The sequence below is a fragment of the Pelecanus crispus genome, chromosome 5, assembly GCF_030463565.1.
Source record: "Pelecanus crispus isolate bPelCri1 chromosome 5, bPelCri1.pri, whole genome shotgun sequence".
Classification (NCBI taxonomy): Eukaryota; Metazoa; Chordata; class Aves; order Pelecaniformes; family Pelecanidae; genus Pelecanus; species Pelecanus crispus.
The window spans coordinates 30,824,756-30,843,867 of record NC_134647.1 but is presented as its reverse complement, the minus strand read 5'-3'; the positions used below and the strand labels follow the sequence as shown (position 1 = coordinate 30,843,867).

The following is a 19,112-nucleotide window of genomic DNA, read 5'->3' as shown; positions in this document are numbered from 1 at the left end:
TCTTGTGAATGGTAAAGGAGGAGACATTAACATAAGTATCTCTTTCATCAACAGACCTATTCATGTATTTGCCTTTTTCAAGAAACTGCATATCCTTTCTTCAGAAAAAAAAAAAAAGGGAAGTGGGAGAGAGAGATGGAGACAGGACATGTCCCACACTGATTCACTTGACAGTGTACAATGCAGAGAATCAATGGCCAAATGGCTCTGGAGTGTGAAAGAGGAGGAAGTGAACTAAATGTGTTGGTCAGGTTATTCTAATTATTTTGATTAGAGAAGAGGGGACATGGTAGCATCAGCTAATAGGGAGAAGGAGGAGATTGAGTTATGCCTAGAGTGGTTGAGCTGCAATCTGTCCTCAAATCAGGATGACTTCTACTGGGGAAAAAAAGATGCCTTCACTGGGAGAAGTTACATAATTGCACTAAATAAAATCAGTTATACTGACAAAAGCAGTCAGTCAGTTGGCTTGTGCCTGAAAAACTCTGTTTAACCAATACTTTTGCTGTAAAAGTGATGTACAAGGATTCTGCTAATCAGCATTACTAACCAGCTCCAGCAGAGACCGTCTGAGCATACAGCACATGCTGGAGTGGGGCTCTGGTGCTAATTGTGTCTGTAGCTGTAAATGTCATATGGGGACACTAGCATTTGAAGGAAAAGCAGAAATATTGTCATGTGTGCTGTGTCAAAGAGGTGTTAATAACAACCACAGACATCTCATTATATCTTATCCAAACATTTTTAGTCTTGCTTCCTGAGCAGGCTGTTTAATGTGACTATGCTGTCTGTCTTCAACCCTCCACTCTAATATTAATTTGAACCTGTTAGCTCATTTTAGCCACAGTTGAGAGAAAGACAGAGGTGTCAAATACCTTGAGTTTCTATGTGTTTTGTGAAAACAGGTGGTCAGGTGAAGGAGAGCTCTGCATCAGTTCTTTCCAACTAAAGCAGCAGCTTTTGACTACGTTGTTTTACGCCAGGGACTCCACACAAGAGGGCATGGGAAGAGGCAAGGGATCCAGCTGTGAAAAAAGTATCAGGCAGATCTCAGACCTTTTAAGACACAGGGTAATCCAATCGTTATTAAAAAAAAAAAAAACACAAACTGTGCAGGAAACTGAGCTGTGTCACTACTGCAAGTCAACGACCACTCGTTCTCAACGTGACTGCTGCTCACAGTTGTTATTCATGGTCTGACTGTGGTTTGCCTTGGCTGTGCTAATTCTGTGGCCCAAGCCTACCTGCCAAGTCAGCATCCTTTCTGGCTGTCAGCAGGAGCTGTCTTGAGCTCCTCCAGGCAGCCAATGCTGGCCCATTCTGTTGTGGGGAAAATGGGGGCTGTCTGGAGCGAGCGCACAGTACTTCTGTGGTCTGGTGCTTTCTGTCTAGGCTTCAGGGCATGGTTTTCAGATGGCCGTGCCTTTTAAATGCCCAGTGTCTCAAAGTTGGTCTTCTGCCTTTGTTTCTTGAGAAGTGCTAAGTATCCTCTGACTGCTGTCTGAACTCTGTCATAGATGCCAAAGTTAGCATATGCTTGTTCAGCGCTAGTCCAAGAATACTGATATTTATTCCTCTATTTTTAGGGAATGAGAAATGGCTTATTGGTAAACTAAATAAATAAAATTTAAGAAGGGTCTCAGATGGGGGAATAATTACTTTTCTTACTGCATCCTGAGTGTGTACCTCTGGCATGGTGTACAAACCCAGGCTTTTCTCCTCTCTCTTCTCCAGGCTGTCAGCGCTCCATAGGCTTGTCCTATGGGAAAGCTAAGGTGTGCAGCTACAGTGGATGGTATTACTGCAGCACCTGCCATGTGGATGACAGCTTCCTCATCCCTGCGCGGCTGGTTCATAACTGGGACACTTCCAAATACAAGGTAATCTCCCTGCAGGTTGGCTTGCTAGCAAGTGAACTGAATTGCTCTTCAGATAGAAACACAGACATTGCAACAGGTTGAAGGTTACAGGCATTGACTGCTAATACTGCCTTCTTTGTCCCTCTTGCCAGAATGAGCCATGTTCTCTCAATGTCCTGGTTTTGGCTGGGATAGAGTTAATTTTCTTCCTAGTAACAGGCATAGTGCTGTGTTTTGGATTTAGTAGGAGAAGAATGTTGATAACACACTGATGTTTTTAGTTGTTGCTGAGTACTGCTTATGCTAGTCAAGGACTTTTCAGCTTCCCATGCTCTGCCAGGTACACAAAAAACTGGGAGGAGGCACGGCCAGAATAGTTGATCCAAACTGACCAAAGGGCTATTCCATACCATATGACGTCATGCTCAGTACATAAACTGGGGGGGGGGGGGTTGGCTGGGGAGCAGCGATCGCTGCTCAGGAACTGTCTAAGTATCGGTCGGCGGGTGGTGAGCAATTGCATTGTGCATCACTTGCTTTGTATATTATTATTATTATTATCATCATTATTATATTGTTATTATTATCATTACTATTTTACTTTATGTCAATTATTAAACTGTTCTTATCTCAACCCAGGAGTGTTTCTCACTCTTACTCCTCTGATTCTCTCCCCCATCCCATCGGGGTAGGGGGAGTGAGTGAGCAGCTGCGTGGTGCTTCGTTGCTGGCTGGGGCTAAACCACGACACTCAACAAGACAGATGTTTTTATCACAATTTCCTTAGCCAGGCCTAAGGCATTTCGCCACAGGAGCAGCCATGCTGCTCTTTCTTGGTGGCATCTTTTCCGTCATTGCTTATCTGGTTGTTCAAGAGACAAGGAGGGACGGAACACTGAAACCTCTCTTTTGGCCCTAATCTTTGCATTTACTGGGCCCTTGAGGAGTACCTGTTTCATGAGCACTAAGGACTAGGGATTGGCACTGCTTGGTGATGGATGCTCAATTGTGGAAATGCCCACAGGAAGCTGGCATCCCCAAATGCGATGCTTGCAAGGCCCGGTATGTCCTGTCCCTTGGCACAAACATTTCAAGGACACTAGAAGGACATTGTTATAGCACTTGTTTGGACGAGACAGCCGAAAGTAACGTGAAGAGAAAATTCTACAGTTGCTCGCTTGCCACACAAGCAGCTTTTCTAAAACTTGAGTAATCTGCCGTTTGCTGCTGTCTCGGTGGCTGGTTGCTAGATAGGGGCAACTGATTACATGCTTCGAAGCATTATGCCAGGAAACACGGTAGCAGTGGTGTTTTGCCATCTCAGGGAGCATATGCTGAAACAGTAACAAACTCATAAGGAATCCAGACCATGCTAGAGCTTCAGACCTAGCAGCCACTGTTAGGAGAGGCTGTTTGATGTTTTGTGTCTGCGAATATTATTATTATGGGCTATTTGTAAAGGAAAAAAATAACCAGTAAATGCCCTATTAGAGGAAAAGCAGCTCTCTTGAAGAAGAAAATTTGTCAGATGGGGAGATTATTAAAAGGTAGCCAGAGCCTGCCATCAGGAAAATGATAGTCTTGTGCCATGAAATGCAAGATTCTGCAGAGTTACAAAGCTCCTATGTGTGGAGACAAAACCCCCTCCCTCTCCTAGAAGCTAGGAATAAATATTTAAGAGTTCTTTCTTTGGATGCTTTTACCAAGGACTAAACTTGCTAGCCCTTGGTAGTATAGGTAGCCCTGATATGGGGCAAGTGGATGGTAGGGCAAAGACCTCATATTAAGCTATCAGTAATAGTGCCAAGAAAATAAACTGGTTTTGTTTTCTAAACCTGCAGGGTAAAAACTATGCTCTATGCTGTTTCCTGTGGTCTTGGTGTAGGCAGCTGAGGCAGAAAAGGAAATAGAACTTCATTGAAAACTTAATCTACTGTAATCGCACTGTAATAGTGAGAAGTTACCAATCTGCACTTTTTGTAGACAGGCAGAACAGCTGTGAGGTGGCTTGGGAGCACAAGGAAATTCTGTGCAGATACTTTACCAGTCTCTGTGCCAAAGTGCTCAGAGAGGTGGATTTAAGAAAGGAGCACCATCCCTCAGGTAGGAAAACACTACAGCATCCCGAACTATTAGGGCAGAAACTAAGGCAGGGAGGGAAGGTGAAGAGGATATCATGTGCCACAGTGGGAGTGTGACAACTGAGCTGAGATCACTGGTTGGATCTCCTCAACTCCGTCCCATCCATGTATAGCATTAAAATAATAAGTAGTTCTTGTTACTTTCGTGAAATCTTTGGGGTTTTCCCCTTTCTGTTCAATTCGGCATACATGCACTTTTATTTCTGTCCCTGCTGTACCTCCATGGGAACTAAGCAGTACTTTTCTGAGGTGGAGCACGTATTTCCTGCACTTTGACATCCGCATCTCCTTTATCCATTCAGAGATGAGGTCTGATGCTTATTTCTTCTGTATGGTCTAAAAGGCAACTTAGTGCTGGCTGCTGCACTTGGTAGTTATAATGAAACTGCATGATTCCTTAGTAGTGTATTAATTAAATGTGCTGATTTGGCAGACAGATACCTTGTCCCGTTTCCTTGAGGTGATTTTGGTAGTAATAATTTTCTTTGGGCTCATTTTTAAAGGCAGATGATTTAATTTGTCAGCATTTCACCTCCCATAACGGGCCAGTGCGCCCACACAAAACTGTGCAGCAACATCCTAAAACAAAGCTGAAGAGCAGAGCTTCTGAATGCACAGCCCTGCCCCTCACAGGTAGGGCAGCAATGCCTGGAAGTGGAGCTTCTGCGGTGGGTGCCTTGCTCCTGGCTGGGCTCATAGCATACCCCAGAGAGGTCCTGCAGGAAATAAGCACATACCACATTTGATGGTCAGAACTGAAACAGGGCTTCAGTTTTCAAAAGCTTCTGCATTTCACCTAGTCTAAAATGTGGCCGTCAGTCCACCAAATGGAAGGACAGTGAATAAAGAGTTTGAAAACCTGCACTCCTTCCCACTGCCACCTTTTCCCCGCCTCTGCGGGGGTTTCTGGGGTCTGTCCTACCTGTCTCTGGCAAAGCAAGCACCAATAGGTACTCTAGGACATGAGCTTTTATGACGATACAGTGTAATTGGGCACGTTTCTCTTTTATGTTTTGTGGACTCCTAGGCACCTGAGCAACAGCTGTAAACTAAACTGTTGCATCAATTAAGTAAGTTTTGCAAATGGAGAGGTTCTTGTCTTCTTTTGGCAAGATAGGTCATGAAAAAACAGAAGCAGTAGAAATCTCTAGAGTTGTGTCTTCCCATACCCAGGATCTTGAAAGACAACGATGCACTTAACACCTGAAAACAGTGGGTAGGAAAAGAAAAATCCCCTTGACTGCAGTAAAAGCTCTTTGAAAGGACTTGGCAGTTAGGCACATTTCTTCTGTCATAACCAAAGCAGCAGTTCAGTTCCCGGGTTCACTTTTTTCCCCTGTCTCCCTACTGTTTTCATATTTGTGTTTTTGACGAGTTTGTGTGAAGGGAAGAGAAAAGAGGCAATCTTGTGAATGTCCTTTCTGCCTTTTACTTAGGCCAACCATTTTCCCTGTTTGCACGCAGAAACCAGTAAGTATTGCAGTTTGATTCAGGTGGCTTCCAGCCTGCACAAAATGCCAGACAAAGACAGCAGGAAATGAACTCCCTGTGCCAGAAGGCTTCAAGGGAGGCTGACTTCTGGTAAATTGAATTGTGACCTGTAAGTCTGTAGCCTCTAGAAAAGAAAGGTCTGGAAATGTTAGCATCCATCCGTGTGTAACATTTAAAGCTAAAACCCTGTTGCACTTTGCATGTTCTCACTCCATCTGGCTTATTTAATAGGGTTGTCTAGTCTGTCCAGTAAAATTGGGGGACTGTGAGTATGCTAGTACATGTACTAGGATATTGGCTGGTAGCAAGCTGAATTATTACGACTGCCTGACCGTTCCCATTATAAGACTGCATTTCAGCTTCTTGTAACTTTGCTATGGTCGGCAATGTGAGTTAATGTTTTAAATGACCTGTGTCAGGCATGCAGAGTGAACCTACACCTACCTGTCAACCAGTGATGCTGGGCAAAGCTACTTTTCTTGCAGTCAGCCCTCTGGGGGTACATTGTGTTGGGAAGAAGAGAGAAAGGTTTGCTTTGCTCCTCTCTCCTCAAAGGCTGCATTCAGACCATGCAGCACCAGAGCCACAAAGCAATACTTCATCATCATAATGCATGTGTATTGCAGAGTCACTCAGGTGACCTCAATTCTGGCTTTTTTTTGTTTCTGTGCTCCTACTGTTGCAGCCTCAGGAGGGTTGCCCCATACAGGGTACAGGTGTGCACAGGTGTGGATGTAGTACTTAGTAATTGCCCTTTGGTTCCCGAGACAGCAGGGCAGGTGGATGAGGAGCCCTTCACTTCAGCAGGGGTTTAAAGCAAGTTAAGTAAGACTATAAGGAACACTGGGCACCAGGTCCTCCTGGAGGGAGGTGCTAGTCACTGTACCAAGCATTCATGTGCCTCCTAGGGAATCACTGAATATGTGGCTTAATTTGCCCATTGGTGGAAGAGAAATAATATCTACTATAGATACAGCAGTTGTCAGGGGATTGCTGAGGTATTACAGCCAAGTAGTTTAATGCTTGTAAAAGCAGGTTGTTTAACTGCAGGTTCTTTTGTGCACTGCAGTTAGCACATCTAATAAACCATCAGGGTTGCTAGCGTTAGAAAACTTGACATATTTGGGTTTGTGGAGTTTTGTTCTACAAAATCCAAGTTGCCTGTGCTGTTCTTTACGCAGCATGTTACCTGTGCTTCCATTCAGACAGCACAATTCCTTGTATGTGCATTATTTAAAAACAAACAAACAAAAAAAAAACAAAAAAGAGAAAAGCAAAAGAAATGAGTGGGATGTTTAATAGATTTACATGTGTAAATAAGTGGGATATTTAATACAGGTTCAGGGCCTGGGAAACCTCTGGAGTTATGGTCTGCTGTATTTAAAATTGCGCGTTGTATTATCTGTGTATTTATTGGTGGGAAGGCTGGCCTTGGCATTATTTCTTTTATTTTTGTTATGCATTGTGAAAAGGTTACATTTGAGGCTGTCTTTCCCTGTAAGTAGCTAGTGACTCCTGTAGCTAGTAACTTGTGCTGGTTTTGGAAGTGGTGCTATTTATAAGGATGTATATTGCTTTTACCTACTTCCTACCTTGCAGCACCAGAAGGGATATAACATCCTAAATCTCAAGAGGCTATGGTGTGCCCTTTCTCCTTTTGTTAGCCTAATTCATCCCTCCCTTGACTCAGTGTAAACACTGATTTAAAGGTCCAGGAGGACTAATTGAATTGTGTAGCGAATAGTATTTCTGTAGCACAGTTTCAAGTGATTTGCAGCTCGTTTCAGATAATCCCATCTTTTCTTTTCCAGCTGTGATAAACTGCAGAAATAAGGAATGAGAGGGAATTTGGCCTTCTCACCTCAGAAACAGGAGTATCTTTTCTAGTGTGAACAAAAGTCCCATTAATTTATCACGATTACAGTAGCTCTTTGCAGGTGGAGATAGAACAGAGCACTATCATGAAAAAGGCATAAGAAAAATTTCTTGCAGATGAGACATTGGGAGTGAGTAATACCAGTAAAATTCAACTTTATCTGTATTTAAAAAAAACACAGCAACTTGATAGATGTGCGTCTGATTATTTTTACATAATTTTAACCATACTGGCTGAGCATGAAACAAATGGGAGTAGTACTTCACACTGGAGTTCCATACCCTGGGATAGTGCAATGTGATTGGATTTGCAGTGTGTATGTTTCTTTTTCTAATGTTGTGCTTTGGCACTTACTTAATCACTTGCTTCTTGCCAAAAAGAAAACAATGAACACACAGAAAAACATTGACAGGGAAGAAACTTGGTAATCGGTTTTTAGACTTGAAAAATATCTAGTAAGCTATGTTACCCTGCAGTGAAAACATGTGTGGCTGCAAATATCGCTGTACTTCGGGTAAATAAGCAATTATTTCATATGCTCAACATTGATGGGCTTCATGAAGTTTGACTTGGCTATAAGCAGAGACAGTTGGATCTCTCTCAGCTCTGTCTTCATCTGTAATTGGTAACAGAGTAAGTTTTCAGATGCAGAGAATAGCTGACAGATCACAGAGGGGAAGATCCACTTAAAAAGAGTTGGGAGGAAACCCTAGCTAAACTGGTTGCTTTATTTTTCAGGTATCAAAGCAAGCCAAAGAGTTCCTGGAATATGTTTATGAGGAGCCACTGATTGATATCCAGCAGGAAAATCCCATGTTGTACAAGCATGTTGAACCTTTGGCAACTGTTGTCCGCCTGAGACAGCAGCTAAAATCTCTCCGAGCCTATTTGTTCAGCTGCAGAGCAGCAGTGGCTGAAGATCTGCGTAGAAGGTAAGAACCATAGACAACATACAGGACAAGGATGTAGTTTCCTTGTCACGTTGCTTTTCTCCTTTTTTTTTTTTTTTTTTTCTCTCACAGTCTAGTTCTGAAGGTGTTAGGTGTTTAGAAAGATGTTGTGCTTCTATCTGACTTCCCTGGGCAGGTGGGTTATCTACTGCCAAAGAAAATGGTTTTATAGGGTCTGAAAATCTGAAGTTGTTCTTGACAACTATTAGCCCAGGGGTCACACGCTGTGGTGAGCGTCTTTTACTCCTCCTCAGGCTTCCTGGCTGTGCGTATTTTCAGTCAGGTGTGATACCTCATGCTCCCTGCCATGGCATCGCAGTGTGGTAGCCACTGCTGAAACCTTTGAAACACCTCACAGTATGGCAAAGTGTGAGAGAGGCCAGAGTGAACCACTTGTTCAGCGCTTCTGCCCTCTTCCGTGATGGGATCTTGCACAAAGACAGAGGCCAGATGTTGTACCCTGGCATGTGACCCAGCATATGATGATGTGACACCAGAGCAGTTATGCTCTTGCTCAGCCACTATCTTTTCCATCCATGACATAGCTGTGCTGAGTGTTCTGTTTATGGGAAAACTCATGGTCACAGCACAGCAGAAGGTGTTTCATACTGAGTTTTCTGTGGTGGAAATAGTTTTATAAAAAGTGAACTTCATTTTAGAAGTGCTGTGTCTTAGTCCATTCAGCTGCTGCTGCATTTTTCTAACAAGCTAAAAATGAACAATCTTCTTAAAACCATCAAGCCACAGTTGTAACGTTAAAAAAGCCAAGTTACTTTTGTTGTCGATCTCTGAAAGAGATGCGGAGGTGTCTCTGCCCATGACGTACTGAGGTGAGTGGCTCTAGGCACATGCAGCTGACCTGGTAGTAAATGCATCTGTAAGCATTTGTATACCCCAAGTTTGTAAGAAAGACAAGACCACAAATAGGAAAGCCATTGCTTTGAAATGATGAGCTGCCAAAGGGTAAGAAAGCAGATGACATCAGTGACTGTATTTTGAGCGTGGTGTTTTAGGGATGGGGGACCTGCATTCTCTGGGAGGGAGAGGTGGCTGCACTAGTGTCTTTATCCCAGGTAAGGAGTGAGGCGGTCTGCTATTCGGTACCTAGCCTATGTCATTGCTTTGATGAATTACCTAGAACAACTAAGAGAAGGATTTAGCAACAGGTTTCTGGAGAGCGCTACTGAGTTCTTGTGTCAGACCCACTGTGTGTTAATACGTATTTGTGTGTTACTGCTCAATTCCTATTATTTAATAGGGCAGCTTACAGCATTTTAAAAATGAGAATGATTTTTCTTTTATTCTGGAGGATGGTATTATCTGGCAGAGCTGTTTTGCTATTCAGCTGTAATAACTTTCCTATGCCATCCTCTTCAACTGCAATAAAACTAAAAGGAGAATAAGATTTGTGAAGGCTGCCGTTCAGAAAAAGTGGCAGAAAAGAAATTATGCTTTCTGATTAATGCTGAAGAAAAGAATGCTCTGATTAAAACAGACAGGAGGAGGCATGAGACTGAATGGACTTGGGTAAGAGAGTGAAAGAAGAGAGATCAAAGGAGGCCTAAGCAGAGAAATCAATGGACTAGAGACAAAGGGATGAGGGAAAGCCAGGAGAAGGAGGAGATTCAAAGAGGGAAGGGATGTTAGGAAATTAAGAGTTAACGAAGAACAAAGAGGAAGCCCAAAAACCTACCTCCAAAAAGGAGAGATGACAAGTGCTGAGGAAATGGGGAGAAGAGAGAATGGACAAAAGTTAGCACAGGAATGCGTGCATCATCTTTTCTTGGGGTGGGGAGGAGAGAGAAGAAACTCCCTGTATCAAAATGAAACACCCAGAAAGGCAGAAGGGGAAACTGTGAAATACTCCAAATGGTTGCTTTTCTTACCTAAGGGTTCCTTCACACTGTCTCCAATTAAAGCTCTCTGTGGTGGAGAGGAGGACCCCAGCTCAAGAAGGGTTTGCTTTTGTGCTGGGGAAACATCTCCAGTTTGGTAGGACTTATTAAAAGTGTTGTAAAAGCCACTGAAGGAATGTACAAAACACACCTTAGAGTCCAGCTCCTTCTTGGTCTGTGAAGTCTCTGTCAAGGTGGGTTTGGTGCTCAGCTGGTCCCTCAGATCTCCCCTAAGAGGTCTGCAGAGGTGCAAAGGAAGAAAAGTTCTTTTCCCAGGAGTTTATTCCTTGCTCAGACTGGTCCCAGTGGCTTTGCTTTCTGCATGTAGTATCACAATGTGCGGACATTCATTGTCAATGTGATGGCTTTATAGAGCACAGCTGAAAAGTAAACGAAGAAAATATGTGATTTAAATTTCCCTTTGGCTCATCACCTGGGCAAGTTGCAAGAAAAGGAGGAGTTTAAACAATACGGTGAGACAGCATTCCTGAATTTAGTACTGTTTCCTAGTTAGAAATGAAAGGCTGGGGGAGAGAATCCAGTTATCTGTCCTGCTCTAAAAACATTCTTTTTCTGCTTGGTCTTCACCTTAGTATGTGAATGACTATTAATCACAGAAAGTGAACATAGGATCTTGAAGACCTGTCAGACCCATATAAACAGACTGAAACAAACTGTTAATATTGCTGTCTAGGGAGAACTAAAAACAGACTGATTAATTGTATTGGCACCTTGCTGCCTTTGGGACACTGATAGAACCTACCTTATTAGGGAAAAGCAGATCACTGGGGTTTCTTTTATTAATACTATTTGCATTATCATCTTCTTTAAATCTATACCTTGCTCTTGAACCCAGATCGCAAAATGAAGATGGCAATGAAGCTGGAAACTCTTGGTGTCCTCTGGGAAGACAAAACTGTTTACAGTGCTTACAAGTTACTTTTTCTGAAGAATTCCAGATGGCTATAAACCAGGTTAGCTCAGGATCCAGTTGGCTTAAATGTGGAAATGTTATTTATAATGCTTGATGTGCACAGATAGGTACTTTGGGAACTTAGAAACTTGGCATCTAGCAGAGAACTTAGGGCTGAACCACATTGTGAACTTTGAAGAAGCAAGTGACTAAGTAGAAAGAAAGGAAGAAAAAAAGGAAGGAAGAAAGGAAAAGAAGCAGAAGAAATCCTAAAAGTAGCTAGAAGGCTCACAATAAAAGTGGTCTTCGTCAGTTATAATTATTTGTTCTCACTTATTGCTCCACTGGATTCTAAGCTCTTCTTGTATTTGTGAGGGGAAAAAAAATAAAGGAACTCAGACTTGGCTGGGAGGAGAAATAAGGCCCTCCACCGGTGCACATCAGCAGCGTTCCTCTGAGATGAGCCAGCTGAGACTCTGAGCCTGTTGCTGAGCTCTCTGTTTTACAAGGGACGTTGTTATGCCTAGCTTGCTGCGGCTGTCACCTCAGTGTTGCAACAGACATAATTTGCCTCAAATGTCTTTACTCAACAAGTTCTCGCTTGCTTTGGTTGCCTTGCTTGTGTGGATGCTGTTCAGGCAGAAACATACCAAGACCGAAACCTAGAGCCAACAGAGGATTAGTACAAGTGGAGTTGTACAGATCCCACCACCACCTGCAGATTGTGGGATGATGAATGATGAATGAATGGCACAGGCAAACAAGATGGAGTCAATAACATTGATAGCTGGGAAAGAGCGAGAATGTCTGAGTCCATTAAATAAGGAGGTTATTCTGTGAAGCTGTGCTGAATGGTGCAAGTTTTATTCTGGTTTTGCTTTCTTCCTTTTATCTCTAGACATAAGACACACTAACAGTGTGTCCGTATGCCACAGCCTCTTTTCCTCTGTTCTTGTCATGGTTGAAGGCTCTTCAGATCAAGATGCTGTCAGAATGATTTTTTGGGGAAGTCTTCAGGCACCTCCAAGTCTACTGTAGGGTAGGCTAACCCAGGTCAGCCTTGGAGCTCTCTCTCGGCTCTCTGCTCTCTCAGCTATATACCTAAACTTGTAGTTCAGGTGTTGCTAGCCCAGATATTTTAGACAGATGGCAGTGATACAAGATAAATTGTCTGCAGCACATTCCCCTATACATTAGAGCTCGTTGCAGTGCCCTTGCTCTGTAAGTAAATCTTCTGAATGGTGGTGAGAAACTATATGGAAAAATTGCCCTCTTCTTACTCATCTCTCCCTGATACCATTTGTCTATCAGCTCTTGAGCAGCAACAGATCAGTTTTACCCTAGTAAAACTCCAGTGCTGGATACATTCCTTAGCGTCTTACAGGAAGACCAAATTAGAGCTTGCTGTTGCAGCAGGAGGTTAAAGATACACCTCCAGTGCCGCAGATGTGTGGTCCTGGCTGAGCCTGCTGGTCTGTCAGCACGATGCAAAACAAGCCCAAATTCAGTTATGCTGAACAATAGAGTCCTGTCACTTCCTACAGTGAGGCCTTAGACATATCACTTCTGTCACAGGAGTAGATTACTTTCAAAATATTTGTGTGGCAATTGGGGAACCTGTCTAAACACATCACAGGAATCCTGATTGATCTTACGCAATCACTATACCACCAAATACCTCATGTATGTGAAGCTGGGGCTATGTCATCTTTCAGACCAAGGACGACAGAAGGTCATTAAGTCATGTCCAGACTGTCAAAGGAGACTGTTTTCTCCATTTTCTTTGCAGTGGGTAGGCCATTTGGAGAGCGGGAAATCCCAAAGCAGAACAACAAAGGCACAATGTGTGAAAGCAGTAGACTGCAAAAAGAAAGTTTGAGCAGGAAAGGGACAGAAGGATGTGGTTTCATAGCACTCAGGGCTTTGAGTTAATGGCAAGACCAACAGAAGGAGAAAATTTGTTGCATGGGTGATTGGAAAGAGGGCGAGAGAGAAATTCATTCAAAGAGGTTATCTGGATATCCTGAGAGGATCCAGTGTCAAGACCAAACAACACCTGAAAATGAGGAAAGGTGAGAAAACAAATGCAGAGAAGTATGCACGGGCCATTTGTTGTTTTATATACATCCTGCATGCGTGTAGTCATTGTGGTAGCTGAAACAAAGCATGCCTGTTGATGCAGCTCTTACAAACACACCACCTCTTTGCTTCAACTCGTGTCTTTTTGAAGAAGTAACTGTGCATGCAGGGTCCTTGCAAGTTAACATCTGAAGAAGCATTTGGCTAAAACTGTAGGCGATGGACTTAAGGTGGACTTCCAGCTTTTGTTTCAACTAGGGGTAACAAACAGCGCTGGAGCAACAAGATGTGTGCCAGGGCAGCCAGGGTGGAGGCAGTACTGCTGTGTGTTCAAGCCAAGGGAAGGTTAAAAGCACAAGCCAGTGCTTTACCATGGTAAGCATCCAGCTGAGGAGCATGCTAGGGTATATATGATAACTTTTTCGGAGGGCAGGTGGGTCTTTCAGTTTATGTTAGCATTTTCCAGTCTAGGGGCCCACCTGCATCTCCTTGTCAAATAGATCAGTAATATTAGACATCTTTCAAAATGGTAGTTTCCATTCACCTAGAGAGACTAGATTGCTTTAAAAAACCATAATGATTTAAAAAGAAGTTCCTATTAGATGTGGACACCACTTTAAATATGACTTTAGCCATTTTTACCCCTGTGTTTTTATATCAGAATTTTGAGCAGCAAACTGCAAGGGTTCAGAAGTGCCTGACTAAAAAAGAGAGCATTTTCTTATTCTTCATTACAAGTTAATTGGGGGATCTAAGCTATTTTGTTTTCAAAATGAAACTGTGTGCCTCTAATTCTCTGCATCCTGCTTTTAGTAACAGCGGTACTTGATTCCGGAGTTTGATCTGTAGTAATTCTTGTCTTTCACAATGTTACCATAACCTTGCTCAAGTAGCCACAGAGGAGAGAGAGTTAGTGTACTGCATTTCAGTTGAAAGTTTATATACAGGTTCAGGATTGCTGATGGATGATAAGAGTAACTGTTTTAACATAGGGATGCTCATAGGGAATTTCATAACAATGTGAAACAGTAGCTTACCTGGACATGCTTGTGAATAAATCTAGCATTTAGTGTGGGCTGAAGATATTTAGGAATGGCTGCTCCCAGAACATAACCAGAAGGGTGTTCATACCTCACGAATGGGGAATGGTTCACAAATGCTTTTTTAGCCAAACACATACAATGAGGAAAAAAATCATTAATCTGGTATAATACCACAAGAATTAAATAAGTAGTGTTTTGTTTTGTTTTAAATTCATTAATTTATTATTACCTTTTAACTTTCAAATCACTGGGTTTCCCAGGGCCCCACTTCCCTGAGTAACTTCTTTTGGCTGGAGAATTGGGGTTCTCCTCTCCCAATGTACTTCCAGGAGCTGAGATTTCCAAGGAAATACGAAATCAAGAGCCTGAATAAAACTGTAAGAATTGGCAACACTGGAAAAAATCCTTTCTTTTCCCCTCACCTCTGATGCTGTTCCCTACCTTAAATCAGCAGATTCCTTGTCAAATGAATTGCAAGAGAAAACCTAGCAAGAGATGGTATTTACCCTGCCACATATATTTGGGATAACTGGCAATTCACTGATATCCCTCTGTACTTTTAAAATCAAATAGTAAAAAAAAAAAAAAAAAAAAAAGAGCCCTTATCGATGAGATCAGAGTGCATGGAATTCCTGCCCGCATGCTACGCACACAGCCGCAGCTGCTGGTGGTGCACGCTGCAGGGACCTCTGAGGTCCTCTTGCCCCTTGTCGTGGGGGCAAACCTGTCAGCTGCTTCAGTTTGCAGCGTGGTGCGGTAGCTTAAAAATAAATTGGTGGTGGTGTAAGTTGCAGTGCCAGGGGATGAACTGTGCTGGCTGAGGAAATGGACTTGGTACCTGCGGTGCTGTGCCAGCTGTGGGTGTAGCAGGTTCCTGCAGAGGGGTGGGGAGGACACCGAGGTGGCTGCGTGCTAGGCTGGTGCATCTGCGTCTCCCGTGAGTCAGAGCTCAGTCACACAATTCCCAACCTGGTCAAACAAGACACTCCTGGCTGGCACATGAAATCATCGTGCCAGCTTCCCCTCCCCTTCCCCCTCCCATCCTAGGTTTCAACAGGCTTTTTGGTACAAAAGAGACTTGGTTGTGCCCACCTGCCAGCTAACTTGATTTCTTTTGATTGCACTGTAAAAAGAAGAGTTCCCTCTGCTTATCACGTTTGTACTTTGGTTATAGTGTCAGGCTCTGGCAGATTAATTGGTTGTAGCTTTAGCAGAGCTGTCAGGGTATTTAACCCATTGGAGAAAAATTACCTAAGCTGATGATAAACAGGCTTTAAATGCAGAGCAATTACTTAGTGCTAACAAAGCACCATGACTACACACTTTGTCCAAATGCAAAAAGCAAAGTCTTATCAGTGGTCCTGTTTGCAGGAGGACACTAAAAGATAACCTTTGTTTGTGCAAATACTTACCTGATAAGATCATCCGGAAAGGGAACGGATGAAATTTCTGGTTCTGTCTTGCCTGAAGGTTATGCTTCAGATTACAAAGTTTCAAGCAAAAGAAGAATAATAATCACAAACTGAGTATGCTCAATTCTTTTTCTTAGTTGGACCAAAAGTCTCCACTGGTGGGTTTCTTTCCTGCTTGCATTGATTGCTTTTATTTCTAGCACATAACAATAAAGCAATTTAGAGACCTTTAACCAACAGGGCTTTGGATTTCATTGTTCGCAGGAACCGGCAAAGCTAGAGGGCTGGTTAGCATTGAACTTGGTTTGTTCGTTGCAGGCTTAACCCTGACTGGTAGCCAGGGTTTACAGCACAGCAGCCCTGTGAGTCACAACTGTTCTGTTTTGCATCGATGGTGAAACTGGTCCGGGAGTTTCCAAACTGTGAAACCTTAGGAGATGCTTTTAGTGGGATGTGCAGTCAATACCATTTGCCTCTCAAGGGTCACAGGTCACATTCTGAAGCAGCAGAGGTTTGAGGTTTTATTGTGATGAGTCTTAACATCTTGCGTTTGACCTCTGTCTAGCTCACTCCAGTTTTTTTCTGTGTTAAGATTTGACTGAAAGGACACTGTTTATTGAATGCTTTTAATTGACCAACTTAAAAAAAAAAATCCAGTTCGTTACAGCACGTTGATCAAAAGATTTACAAAACTAACATCTTTTATTTTGCTTTCAAATAACTTATCAGAGATCTCCCATTTGGTGTTTGTAAAGGTCCTTTATATCAAGGGAAAAATAAAATGCAAGCACATGTTTTGGTCTTTTTGGACCGAGGCCTTATATTAACCCAAGCATGCTCGAAGTTCCATCTCATGCAGAAAGTAAATACATATTTTCTAGTGAAATGTTTCTAACTGTGGTTATCTTAGCCTGCTCTGTGGTTTGTGTCAGATTTTTAGACGTGAATGTGATTCTAGGTTAATTTGGATGCCACGTAGTACTTCGTCTGGACGCTAATGCAATGGCATGGTGTTCGCGTGAGCCTCATCTCGCCTGCTGTACTCTACTGACTTTGGCTCACTTTGGCCAATTTCAGTTGCAGCTGACAGAGGGATGGAGGTGGCAGAGATACTATGTTCCTACTAGTTACATGAGAGGAAGTGTCTGGGTGGAGAAGCAAGAGGCTCTGAATTAGTCCTGTGTGCCCCCTCCTGAAAAAGACTTTATATAAGCCATCACCTTATTAGGCTCAGAGAACCTGTGCAGACAAGCAAGCTGTTGGAAACCGTCCGTCATTCATTTTCTTGCTCACTGGACTACTTGGTCTGTGTGGATTTCCTGCCCCAGCTGATTTGCTTGCATTTTATGATGAGGTTTTTTGAAAATGTGAGTTTGATATTCTGATGCCTCTTGTGCTCTTCTTCCCCACCCACCAGAGGCTGACAAAACTGGCAATAAACAGACGCATTTTTGGGAGGTGGCTTCACAAGTTATGTTCAGGTAGCTGTTGAGTTTCAGTTTTTCTTTCCAAATGGGACTAACAGAAGTTTTCCGGAGGAGATCTTAATTGCGGATGCGCAGCACAGCAAGATGTGTTTTTGAAACAGCCACGCAGCTCACCACAGGTATGGTAAGGGCGCATCATTTATATTTTCAATTGTCAGGCACTGAGCTGCCTACTTTTAGGCGATTTCAGTGGTTTCACACTCATGGAGCTGTGCGCTCTCCACCTTTAGTGACACTGGCAGGTGCTGAGAGAGTGTTTTGCACCTCTGCACATATTGGGAACCATACAGGAACTGGTCCGGTTGCTTCATAAGAAATTTTGTAAATGCTGTTGTACATGTGAGCTCTGGGTGCTCAGCTGTTTTTCTGTGGCCCACCACAACCAAATTGTGATTTTTCCAGTCAATAGAAGGACTGCAAATCTGAAGCTGGACCAGCCTTACTTACTGAGGGTTTTTTAATGCCTCAGTTTCCATAGCAATGGAAATAAGCACTCCTCTCACTTGAGTGCCGGGTATGTGCGTGTGTATGTGTGTCTTGCATAAGACTGGGAGGGCAGTGTCTACTTCTTTTCCTGGAAATAGATTTGGAAGGGAGAAGGGGTGTTGGATGCTAGCTCTGCAGAGCTGCTGCTGCAAACTAATATGTGTCAGGGAGGGGAACAGGTACCGGGAGAGGATGACTGTCACCAGGGCCTGTGCTGGCTGAGACCCCCCTGTCCCTCAATCATGAGTTTGCTTTTCATCTGCACACTTTTTATTAGGAGTTAGAACTTGCAGGAAATAAAATGCAGTCCTTGAAGGCAGGGGAACATGATGTTAGTCATCAATATTAGTCGTTGACAGTTTCTGCCTTATGGGCTATTCAGGCTATTTCCTGAAAAAGGAAATCTTTCATTAGCTAATTACTTTCCTTAGCGGTGCTGTAAGGGCATCAGCAAATCATACAGTTCCTGGCAAAGCTACCGCACTGTTTAGTGCCTGCCTGTGTGATCAGGGGAGAATGAGGGGGAAATTGTAATGAAAGAAATTCTGTCAGAGCTGAAGAATACTAATGGCTTCGAAATGCTGTTCAGATTCCTTAGCAATCAATTTTAATAAATCTTCTATGTGCAAATGAGGAATCCCAATGTCATATGTTGTCTGATATGTGGATTTTGACTGTTTTCTAGTAGTCTTTGACATTGTGCCAAATGTATTATGAAGGTGTGATGCAGCAGAGCTGCTGAAACACGTTCACCTCTAACAGGAGCAGTGGTATAGCCTACAGAACTGGAAGGGGAAAATGCAGTATCCCAGTGAGACTGCAGCTGAAAATTAGGTGGGTAGAGCAGACATGCTTGGTGAGGCAGAAGGAGCAAGGGCACAGTCCTGCTCCAGAAGAGTGCCCTAAGATTGGCAGTGCCCAGTTGTCAGTGCCTTGCTTGCAGGACTCTTCCCCTCCCACCCCAATAAAGCTTAGATTTTTTTCAAAGGTACAAAAGGAATATGAGACTTTGTACCACTCACCTTAACAGCAGTGAAAAGTCCTAGTCCCTCCAAGACAGCTTTGAAAGCATCAGTTTAAGATAGTTGAGACAACTGATGGAGTAGAATGAACCGAGGTCCTCCCATTATTTCTTAGATTTGGTGTTCTGTTAAAGATTGTAGTTTGTACTGTTATCCCTGCTGATCTGTGTTTTAGCTAATTATGTTGCTGCAGCTTCTCAAATCTCTTCTTTGAGTTCCTGTGTACTTTCTCATTAGTCTCATATCATGACCGTGTAAGTTCATATCAGCCTTTCAGTGTCTTTGGTTTTTTGAACATGTCCAGTGGACTTTCTGTGCACTGCCATTCAGTTCTGCCATTACAAGCTAGTCTATGCCAGACCTTTGTTCATGCATTTAATAATATCAAGAATTTTGCTTCTGTATTGCCTTAAAACTACGTGATTGTAATGTAGGAACTGAGTTGACAGTTTCTTCTA

At 43.0% G+C, this 19,112-nt stretch overlaps 1 protein-coding gene across 1 annotated transcript in view; it reads left to right on the top strand.

Moving 5' to 3' along the window:
- Nucleotides 1-19,112, top strand: part of PLEKHM3 (pleckstrin homology domain containing M3) — a 77,359-nt gene that overhangs the window by 26,896 nt on the left and 31,351 nt on the right. Inside the window, exons 3-4 of the mRNA XM_075711478.1 lie at nucleotides 1,735-1,880; nucleotides 8,106-8,299. Coding sequence (XP_075567593.1) covers nucleotides 1,735-1,880; nucleotides 8,106-8,299 — 340 coding nt within the window. The remainder of the gene's footprint in view (nucleotides 1-1,734; nucleotides 1,881-8,105; nucleotides 8,300-19,112) is intronic.